Here is a 12,027-nt window from a genome sequence, read left to right as displayed (position 1 = left end):
TGATTCTGTGGTACAGAGTATATTAATATTGACTGCCAATAGGCCTTTGAGGCTCATATATTGAATGGTGTGATTGAAAATGCGAAGAAAGCAATTTATTCACCACTAAATGTATGTTTAATGGGAGTCATTTTGTTGCCTTGAGAACATATGAAAATGAAACTGCTGCCAAAGGGCAAAAATCCAGTGATGGTGTCAGTACAATACTGAAGTTATTACTGAGGCTGTGGTTAAATTATGAACCATGCTATCCAAGGTTCCACCTAACAATGAAAATATTGGTAGGATGGAAAATAAATTTAGCAATAATGTAGTTTTTTTTCTTTGTCTATCCTTTTCCTCTTCACATTTTTAGTCTGGACACTTGAAAATTTCAGGCTCTGGTATTTTATATATATATATATATGTGTATATATATATATATATATATATATATATACACACATACATTTGTGTGTGTGTGTGTGCATGTAAATGTGCTCATTCTTTGCAATCACTACTAGTTATTTCCAAAATGTTTTGAAGGGTGTTATTTAGTTCTGTATACTCCACCTGGGTGTATATATATTGAAGTCCTGGCAGTTTCCACTGCTCAGTAGCACAGAAGGGCTCTAATGGAGAAAGAAGTAGCAGTTCTGGGTTAAGTGTTTGGCTTGGGTGTAAATCAGGTCACCCAGGGTTAATCCACATGGATTACCAACATTTTGCAGGCACATATATTTTTCCTCCCATCCTCAATGCACCATCCTAGTCACCTGTGCCTTTAAACCCCTTTAGATTTAAGACAGAATACAGTGCAACAGGATCAGGTTTAAGAGAAAAATGGGGTTTGACAGAGTAAACCTCCATGTCTGCTGTGAACTTTCAACAAAACTGGTTTTGTTGTTTGTTTGTTTTTTTGCTGATCTAGCAAGTAACAGGAGAAAAAAAAAAGGATTTGTTTTTGAATAAATGTTGTTGGAGTGTATAATAAACACATTGTATTCCATTGCATCCTAGCATCCAGATCTTTCAGTAGTATATATGAGTATATTGAATTTACAATGTAATTAATCAATGTTAAATTTAATCAAAAAGTCACAACACTAAGTCAAGATTGTTTACATCCACTGAGCAGATACAGTGCTATGAGGGGGAAACTTTGATTGAACTAACACAAAAAATAAGGAACGAATGACTTTGTAGCCTGAACTATACCTTTTATTTCCCATTTCTTTTCTTTTCAGCCTGTTGGCGCACTGAATCCAAAGCGTGCAGCGTTTTACGCAGATCGCTATGACACATGGGAGGATGACCAGACGCCACCTTGTCATTATAACTCCCACTACTCCACTGCTGCCAACACCCTGCACTGGCTTGTCAGAATAGTGAGTAAAATCACTCTTTTAACAATAGTGACTGCTATTTTGTTCAGAATCCGTGAATTAATCAAGTATGTGAAGAGGAATGAAGTCAAACCAAGACTACAGATAGCTTTTCATTTTTTGTCTGCATTGGTTGATTGTCACTTGTCAGACTTGATGATGCTGTTACTTTGAGGTCTGTCGGCTTCTGCACAGGAAGCAGCTCGACATTTCAATTTGATTGGGGCTGGGTTAGACCAATGGCGCTCAGAAAACACATTTCACAGGCCAGTAAACCAGCATATGTGAACTAAATAAAGAGTGGCTGGGTAATGATTTACAGGGGCTGCTGTGACAGGTTTATGTGTTTCAGGCTACCCAGTGAGCGCTGGAGACATGTCCATCAAGGTTACTGAGCACTGTCCTCATTTACTGTGGAAGAGAAGAAGGAGGCACATGTACCTCCAGTCTGTTCCCTATAAACAGGGCCTTATATTCAGCAGATTTATTTTGTGAGTTGTTATACATGTGAGCTTGAAGAAAGTAAAAAAAAAAAAAAAAAAAAAAAAAAACTGGAAAATTTGCACAATATTTCTCCCCCCTCACATTAGTAAAAAAAAAGAAAAAAAAAGAAGCTGATGAATTGAGGGAGCTCCCTTGACAACAGTTAAATTGGTTTCACTGTGTTTGTTCCCAGAATCCCTTACTTCTTCTGGTGAGTGATCCACCTGCTCCTGCCAGCATTGGTTGCTATCACAGTCTTAGGAAACCAAATTTTAGCCAATTATCAGTATGGCTTACTGTACTTAGGAAGACCACTAATTGATTCTCCCTCAGGCTTGGAAACAATGAATGACTGAACTCTACAGAAACCCCTTAGTGTGCTGCATAGAAGAATAGTGAATTTGTGCATAAGATTTTTTTAGAAAAAGTAACACATCGATTTTCCTTTTTATTTAATGATGATAGTACTCGAATGTGAAGAAAGTGGAAAAAAATTGTAAATGTAAATTTGAACAGGGATCTTTGACTTTGTTTTCTTTCTTTCTTTGTAGGAGCCCTTCACCACATTCTTCCTCAGTACCAATAATAACAAATTTGATCACCCTGATCACACATTTTCTGCCATTGCCCGCTCCTGGAGGAACTGTCAGAGGGACACCTCTGATGTAAAGGTCAGAATCATAACAAAAGTAAACAGTTCAATGCATGTTCTTTATTATACCGAGACATAAGTAGAACCATCATATTTTTATTTAGTTTTATTCATCAAGCAGTTACAATGGACTTGGCCATATTACAAAGTAATCCTGCAAATTATAATAGATTCCAATATATAATATACCAGTTATAGAAAATGTAGGGAGAATTTACAATCTAACCTTGTTAAACATGCAAAAATAAATGGTACCACACTCACTATGCACATTTGATTTTCACATGCAAAAAGTAAACTATTTTAGAGGTGGAATGATCTTGAACAAAGCCTGCATCTGAGAGAAAAACAAAGCCCTCTCCCAACAGATCCAAAGTGCAGTCATCAAAAACGCTGAACCCTGCTGATTTTCCTCCATTTTGCCCACTGCACTGCACGCAGCAGGAATACGCAGTGACCTCAAAGTGTCATATATTTCTAGCACACCCTGCATCGGGTAGTGTTGCTCCAGGCAATTAATAAAGCATTAATGACAAAAGCTATTTAAAATCTAGTCTTTTATGTACAGACAGGGCTTTTACTTGCCAGAATCTGGGGGAGAGCAGCCAACAATCTATGTGAGGCAGAGGTAGAATGCTGCAAGACACTGAACAACTGAATAGTCAAATACCACCCTGTTAACAAATACAGTCTACTTTTGACTACTTGTATGTCTGCATGCATTCGTTTTTACACACATAAGATGGCTGTTGATCTATTAGGAGTAGCATTGTACTGTGCAGGACAGTGCAGGATTGGTAACAGTATTTCATAATGCATAAGAAAAAGGAATAATATTGCTCAAGAGCTTGTTTGGGTTTGTCATGGTGCAGCAATGAGGCAATGTAAATAATCCACTGTAATCTCAGATCTGTCAGCCAGATTTGGAAAATATTTTTATATGTATAAATTTAAGCTTATTTTATATTATATTAATTTATTCAAATGATAAAAGAATAGGTTTTAAAGGATGTCAACAGAAAGGCAGCCATACATGTAAAAAGATGCAAATACCACATTGGGTACAACATATTGGAGTTCAGGGTTAAGGTTAGTTTTAGCTCTGACCACCAAGCAGCCCACTAAGTCTCTGATGTAAAGGTAAAGGTAGCTTGTTTTTTCCCGAGTCTCCCTTTCATTAACCCCAGCCTCTGCAGTTATGACAACAAGTCCAAGGGAGCCTGAACCCCTGCTGGGGATTGGCCTCCTAAAAGAGCAAGTCAAATGGAAACAACTCTGTGTCTACCAAGAAAGAACCTCACCTCCTTGACCACCTCATCATTAATGTTAATCTGTTTCCATATTTCTCATTTATTCAGGGTGCACATACAGTCACATTATACTAGCACAGTTGCCCATGGGCAAAGAGAAGTAGACTTTTCTTGGTAGTAGCAGACATACATCCACACACATATAAACACACACCCCAAACCTGCCACTATTTTGTCTGCAGGAATCCAGCAGCACTCTGCTGGTGACAGAGTTTGACGAACATGTCATTAAGGTGACACAGTATAAAGCAATGGAGACTTGTGTGATTGACTTGTTAGCCCATTATGATGCTGTTGCAGAATTAATGGCTGCCATGGGATGGTGGCTTGAAAACGGAGCTGGCAGTTTTAACGGCTTGGTGGTGAGTTACGGCAGGAAGTTTACAACAAAAATATAAGGGTGGGGGGTGTATGTGGGAGACAGTGGGAAATAAAGAGGAATGTTTTTTTTTTGCTCCCTTTCCTGTCGTGTGCAGAGGGTGAAATGTGACCAACAGCAGACCAGTAGTGTTTATTGGTCTGTACTATGTCATGCTATTTCACTTCTTAGAACCTAGTGATTTATGGCTACCTAAAAGCCCTGCACATTATATATCCCATAGGCAAAGTAAAACTTCATAATGCCACTTAACCTGGCAAAACACTGCATTTATAAAACAAAGCTGATAAAAGGATTCTGATTTCCATCAAACTTTATAATCCCAGGCTAAGAGAAAGAACTATGTTTAACTTTTTCTAGTTTGTGTCTCTAATAAGGACAGAATGGAGGATTTAAATTCCTCGTGTGCATATGCCTGATTGCTCTGAGGCTTCACTCACTTATCCGTTCTTAGCTGTATGATCAAGAAGATAAGCGATTGAAGTGGAGATTGCATAACTGCAGTTTTCTTACAAATAATTAACATGATCACATAAACTATATCAGCCTTATCTCATTTACTATGCATATCATGCTATAATTTTTGGATTCATTGTCAGTAAAATAAATCCCAATTTTGCAAGGGATCAATAATTGCTTTTAATTATATATTTAATTTTTAGAGTTGGTTGCAAAAGAGCACTAAATAAAGTTTATTTTTGGAAAAACAAGTAATATTGTAATGGTTTTAACTCATGTAACAGTAGAGCTGTTTTGTGCAGAAGTAATTTAAGCAGTGGATTACCTCAAGCAAGTTCCTGAAAATTAATTATGTAAATTCATGAAAATTAATCTAAGTATTCTTGAGCCAGTATGTAAAGTATACATGACACATTCATACTTGGTTAAAAAATTAAGAAATTCCTGTGTTTACATTTAGTTTTGCAGGTGAATGCATTTTCAAACATAATATAAGAAAAGAAAATGAAAAAAGTTTTTAAAAAATGCAATAAATGAAATGGAACTTCACACCCAACAAATAAAAAGAAACAGCAAAAAACAACAAAGACAAAACAAAGACAAAACCAAACTCATTAACAAAATTTCCAGACATTTCCTTGAAATCATTATGGTCTGAAAAAGGAGTGGGCAGAAGTAAAAACAGCACAGGAGAAAATAATTTAAACCGTTCTGTTTCAAAGTGTAAGTAAATATTTGCCTCCTTCTTTTTTGTAAGGAATCACACCAGGCTTTACATTTGGGGCTCCTATACCAGTTTGACTTCTCCTCCAGTGCAAGGTCCTGACCCCATCACAGGAACCTAGACACCAGGGGGAAAAAATCCAACTCGGTTTCAGTTTCATTTACCACATCTAACACCTCTGCATGGAATAACTGGACTAGCACCTCTCAATGCCTTTTCATGGCCTCCTGTTCAATTTGTTTGTGCAACCTTTTCCACTGAAGTCACACATCTTTTTTCTGGTTGTTTTCTATGGTTCTGTCCTCACATATGTCATTTATTACGCCTTGTTGAAATGTTGGACAACTACACAGCGGCGTCTGTGGTATTATGTAATGTGTCCTTGTCAATAACCTGTAAAACAGGAACATCTTTCTTTCTCAGGAAATGATTCCAGAGTTCTACTATCTCCCTGAGATGTTTGTGAACAGCAACGGCTACCATCTGGGAATTAGGGAGGACGGTGCCATGATTTGTGATGTGGACATGCCAGCCTGGGCCAAGAAACCAGAAGATCTTGTCAGGATAAACAGGATGGTAAGCTTTAGGCCTAAAGCAGTTTTTAATCCTATGGAATATTTTATTATCTAACACTGTCCCATGTTTATGATTTTTACTCACTTATTATATAAACTAAAATATATTTTAAATAAAGTTCCTCAACTATTAGTTATCAAAAGCCTCTGCCAGCAATCATTGTCTCCTTCACCTTCTACCAGTGCATATGTTGGTACTCAGTAAGTATCTAACAAGAAACTAAACCTATAAATATCATAAATGTTTACTAAGAACTGAAGCTATGTTTCTACACTATTTATTTGTTAGGCTTTTTTTTCAGGTTTTCGGGATGACAAAAGCAATAAATTTATAAAATCTAATACAATAAACAAAAAATATTATTACATACTTAGGCACATATAGGTCAACATATAAATGCATGAACATGTAAAATGTTAATAAAAAAAATCTGAATAAAATAAAGATGCAGAAGAAGCTGTTTTAAAAATACTGCAGTTAATGTTTATTACATTTCATAATATTCATTTCCTATAACCAGTTCCACATCAAGAATAGTAATATATTTATCTTCAGTCTATCTTTATTCAGACAAAAACTGGAATATTTTAAACTCAATTTTTATTTTTATTTTTTTTCCACTCTTAGCTTTTCTGCCTCCTCGTGGCAGACAAAAAATAACAATTTTCTTCTCTGTTCTTTAACCTTCCCATACATGTGTGTCTCCTTATCTTATTCACGAACCATCTATTAAAGCCCATCGCTCAATACTATGACTGTACCCCCTGACCCCAGTGATGTCACTGAAAGATGTGGCTGAGGACAAGGTCGCCCTATAGTTTTACCTTCTGAATTCCCTGGACTCATCACTTTGGCAGTGTGCAGGACCCTTCCCATCAATTTTTTTGTGTATGTGTGTGCACACAGGCACATTTATTACAGACAGCTTATCAACATGTGGCTCACAACTCCCAACAGGTTTCAGGAGCAGCACAGAGACAACAAATTAGATTGTGCCCATTTTTGTGTTCAGATAACTCTGTTCTTCCTTTAATCTGGAATCACTTATTGCTGAAACCCAGCAGTTGTTCTTCTCACAAAACATACTGATTGTTCATATAAAAACATCACACAAATACTACGCAATAAGTGGCCATTATGCTGATTTGTTGAGTGCATATGTATTTTATTTATTCACAAATGGTGACATTCAAATTAGACTAATAAAGTTAGTCATTGTTTGTTGCTATTGATGAAAGTTCTTAGTACCCAGTAATTATGCACAACAGTTTCTATGTGTTGTAGACACCATGCTAGCATTTCCTGGCCTGCAAGTCTAATCACTTCCACAAACAGTAGATAGTGAAGTAAGAGTGTTGTCTAAATTTTGTATGAGTTTAAAAATAAAAAGGTTCTCAATTATATGTCTTTGCTTTTTAAATTTAGGTGTAATAAATAGCTTTCTTCCTTAAAGCAGAGCAACTTCCATAATACTTCTGGGAAGAAGCAAGTTATCCTGACTTTAGAGTATGCAGTGTTTATGGTCCTGAGGTAGGAGGAGGCTGTGGGAACACTCCTGACCTTTTCAGATGGAGTGACAGAGCTTGGCTGGTCTTATGCAGGTGACCTTTCCCCATGTTTTACCCATACGACCTGGTTGAGCTCTATTAGGCTTGTACATTGGCTGAGCGGGGTTAAATGAGAAAAGCGAAAATTTTTTACAGGCATATTTGCATCTCCAAAACAAAACCAAAGGCTGACTGAAAAAAAAAGATTATGGTATATATGTGTGATGTTCCCTTCCTTTGTTAGATTCACAGACCATTTTATTCATAAACCCAGAAAATCATAGTCCTCTGCCTCCCTTTTTTGTCTTTTGTTCTCTTCCCAAGCTAGCCCACACTCTTACTTCCTCTTTTATTTATTCTCTGTCAGTGGATCTCTCTGACAACCCCCCCCACCTCCCTTTCTCTCACTCTTTTCTCCGTTCCCTCCTTTTCTTTTTCCTCCCTCCCCCCTTGTCCTCCCACTTCCCATCTTTGCATGTGCCACTTTCAATTGTCGTGATATGCCCTGTGGCAAAGTCTGCCTCTGTGTGCTTGAGCAGGCTTTGTTGATAATGGCTGTTATTCCTGACGTGAGGGGAGGAGTGTAAATTTCTCTAGCTTCTCCTCAGTATGCATGGGAATTATGTTCTACCATACTCTGAAACAATACATTAACTCCCCCATCGGGTTGCTTCCATAGATACTGTATATTTATTATTGGGTACAGGCCTTAAATCTTATTCTGATCTGAACGTCTCTCTAACACCCAGCCAAAAAAAAAAAAAAAAAAAAAATCCAGTCTAATTTTTCATTTAAACTGGTAATTTATCGGATTTTCTCTTGCAGATAATTTAACAGTAAATTGGTTTCTGTTTGTACTGAACCACTTTCTTTATCTCCATTCAAAGGTGGATTTTTAAGTGGACAGAGATAAATGTCTAATTGTTTTTCCTGTAATCTTCGTGTTCAATAAAATTATTAGATGAAGATGTTTTACTGAATACAAGTTATTTTTGGTTTGGAGCAAACATCATAAACCATAATCTCCAAATATCATAGGCTAATATAGTTACACCACAGTCAGTCAACCGAATACTACAGTTTTCCCATTTGCTGTTCTTCTGTCAAAATATTCTGGTATGATGAATCAAAGCACCATGGAGAAAACAGAAACATCTTCCTTCTACCCAAAGACAGTATTTCCTTCATTTTTCAGTCTCTCTTTGAAGGAATAAAGCTTCTTTAGAATGTGGTTCTTGGTATTTTTGCTGCAGTCCAATAAATGCATTAAGTGAACACAGAAATGTTGTGGTAGCATGTTTATCTGCACTGCCCTCATCCCACACATAGAGAGCAGTTATGGATATACCGCTCGTGCAGAAGGGCTTGCACCAAAAGACTTAATGTTGGTAATTCTGATATGCAACATTGCTGCAAGAAGAGCAGATCTCAAACCACTGTTACTTGCGATATAAGATCTCATGTTGCCATAAATGCAAAAAATCTGACTACTTTTTAATATAGACATCAACCACACATGTTAAAAACTGTCTCCACTATTGTATGTTAATCTTACATAGCACAGCTATGCTAATACAGTGGGTTTATGTCTAATCCTGTTCTCTCATAGCACTCCATGAAATAAGTTTTGTGATGTTTGATGGCAATGTCATGTTCTGTACACAGGTCGTCTCTGTACTGTATGTATGCAGGCTGTGTTTTGTTGTATTCACTGTTGTGCTTAATTTCAATTTGTATTGTGTCTTATGGCTTAAGTGCTGTGTGTTGCTGGTGTGCTTCTCACCTATAATTGCCCTGTACTCCTTTGACAGGCCTTGGAAAGCGAGTTTGTGTCATGTCAGCTGCATCAGTGGATTGACCTTATTTTCGGCTACAAGCAACGAGGCCCAGAGGCAGTGCGTGCCCTCAACGTCTTTCACTACCTGACTTACGAGGGCTCTGTCAACCTGGACAGTATTACTGACCCCTTGCTCAGAGAGGTAAAGCTTACAGAGACACGCAAATGTATTCCTATGGCAACTGAACCCTCTATTTTCTTATTCACCAGCGGCACCACTTCCTGTCTCTATCTGTTCTGGCATGTGTTGGAGCTGTTTGTATCGTGCATCTGTCAATCACTTAATGTGCCATGCACATGTAATCCGTGAGAAAATCTGACTGAGCTGCTGACTCATTATTTGCTTAAATTTTTTTGACAACCTGAGATATTAATTTTCTTTCTTGGGTAAACAGCATTTGTTAATATTTTTCCTTGTTCCTGATAAAACTTCTAATGATTCTGTGCTTTCTTTTTTCCCTTTTTTTTATTTTTTAATCCGATCAATAAATCTGATTGCGTTCTTTGATCAGTCACTAGAGGTCACACAGTCAAAATATGAGAAAGTGAATCTTCATATTCTTTACAAATTAATTGAATTACTATTAACTTGATGGTAGTTCTCCTGAATGGTTTATTTGCGAGAGGAAAGAGGACCACAGACTGCAGCAGCTGGCATGCATTGTGGCACTTTCCAGTGTGAGCCCATCTCTCTCTGTGATATTCACCATCTGCTGTCTCCAAAACAAGTCATTTATATACTGTCACTTCCAGGGGCGCCTTTATTTATCAAGTGGCCACTATGCAAATCACCTGCAGAAGATTTGGCTGATCTAATTACCAAACCATATTGTGAAAGGTTTGGTTTTCATCGTTTCAAGAAAGATTTTAGATGAGGCCTTGTTTATTTTGCATCAGACTGAAAGGTTTTTAGCTGTCTTCCAACCTGATTGTTGTTAGAGATGACAGTATTGTTTGTTTGTAGCACATTAGAAAGCCTGCAATTCAGACTTTCTAATTGTACCCAGTTGATGTAGTCACTGTTGTGACATGTGATTGCATTTGTGCAGGAAAAAGAAAAAGGTTTAGCTAATTTCAACTGATGCTATGCTGATACGGTGAGTGCTAATGAAGAAAAACCCTCACACTCTCAGTTATGTGTTTATGTTTTTAACATAAAGTCTAACCTTTATATGTAAACACCAATATGATTGGTGTTCTTGTTTTCTAATATTATTGACAGTAGTTTTATTGAAGCAATTTTATATTGATAAAACATAAAACTCATAAACACACAATAATGGTGTCAGTGAAATTTAAAAGACAACCAAACAGAGATCTCTACAGCCTGAACATACAAACCACACTATATATGTTTTATGTATTTCTTTATTTATTTTTGGCAACCATATTGTATTTTTAAGGGAGATATACAGTTAGTTGCAATCTGCAACTTTTGTTTTTGATTAAATTTATCATACAAACTGCCCCTGTAAGCATGGTTTGTTTGTCAGCAGAGCTAGTGGAAATAAGGATGAATTTGCCTGAAAAATGTAACAAGTGAGGCATGAATCAACTTACAAGCTGGTAACATTTGATGTCGATACAGATTTGGGTTGTGGAAGTATTTTTTCATTCACTTTTGGCATAGGGGTGAAGTCCTGGACTACTCTTGTGTAACACTTTTGCAACAACAACAAAAAAACTTATAATTAACAATATTAAAGAGGATATTTACTAATTATATTCTGATTAATAATATTTCAGATTTTCCAAAAGATATAGCAATAATACAAATATAATCATTTACTCTTCTTAAAATAAAAGTTGAGCATGTAAAATGTACGGTAAAATGTAAAAAGTTATTACTACACTGATAATACATCATAGACATAAGACATTTAGTAGAAACATGCCATGGTAATTCCTTCATCTCAAATTTATTGAAACAGAACTTAACAACAGTGGTAAGTATATCACAACATAAAATGTTAATAGTTTGTCATGTGTAAGGTGGCATCTTGTTTGGATGATGAATATGTGAACAGTTGGATGAAGAGGACTGTTTTAAGTAAAATTTTTTAGTTAACGAGAACATTTAGTGGTTGATTCATGGTTAGGACACTTTTATTTTTGGTAAATCTTGTTAGTGACCAGCATGTTGTGCAATGATTACATTAAACATGTGTACATGTGCATTCAAAAGTTTAGATTTTTATTATAATTATTATTCAATCTGTGGCAACTTCAATGAAATTCAGTCAGCTGAACCCTGTTAACTGTTGCCATTATCTCACACAGACTAGTCTGGGACCTACCTGGATGAGTCAATAAGGTGGAGTATGGAATTCTGCCCAGTGACCGTCTCACTAAGATCTTCTGAAATGTGATGATTAACTCTGGGGTATTGATTCATTCTGGGCTTGACAGGTGAAACTGCTGACAAGGCATTAGTCACAACAATTAAGGCATTTGAAATGTCAAGAAATTAGAGGTCATGAAAGATAATTTCCTCTTGCGTGTCAGTAGAAAATGATGACACCTTCTGACATGCTGCCAGGCCTCTGGTCTGTGGTTGAGGATGAAGTGACAGATCTACTGGGCACACTGCCGGAACAGCAGTCCTTCGGCGTGATGCCTCTGCTGACAGTCTTCTCTTATGGAAAAACATGACAGCAACCCCTTGATTCAGACTCCTCTGTGTCACTCAGAAGTAT

At 36.8% G+C, this 12,027-nt stretch overlaps 1 protein-coding gene across 1 annotated transcript in view; it reads left to right on the top strand.

Annotated features, from left to right (window-relative positions):
• nbeab (neurobeachin b) overlaps nucleotides 1-12,027 on the top strand; it is a 188,041-nt gene that overhangs the window by 164,539 nt on the left and 11,475 nt on the right. The window contains 4 exon segments of the mRNA XM_041993838.1: nucleotides 1,227-1,367; nucleotides 2,399-2,518; nucleotides 5,795-5,947; nucleotides 9,306-9,473. Coding sequence (XP_041849772.1) covers nucleotides 1,227-1,367; nucleotides 2,399-2,518; nucleotides 5,795-5,947; nucleotides 9,306-9,473 — 582 coding nt within the window.

Source organism: Melanotaenia boesemani, chromosome 9 (assembly GCF_017639745.1).
Source record: "Melanotaenia boesemani isolate fMelBoe1 chromosome 9, fMelBoe1.pri, whole genome shotgun sequence".
NCBI lineage: Eukaryota > Metazoa > Chordata > Actinopteri > Atheriniformes > Melanotaeniidae > Melanotaenia > Melanotaenia boesemani.
Note: the sequence above shows the minus strand (reverse complement) of the source record. Positions and strands in the feature narration are given on the sequence as shown.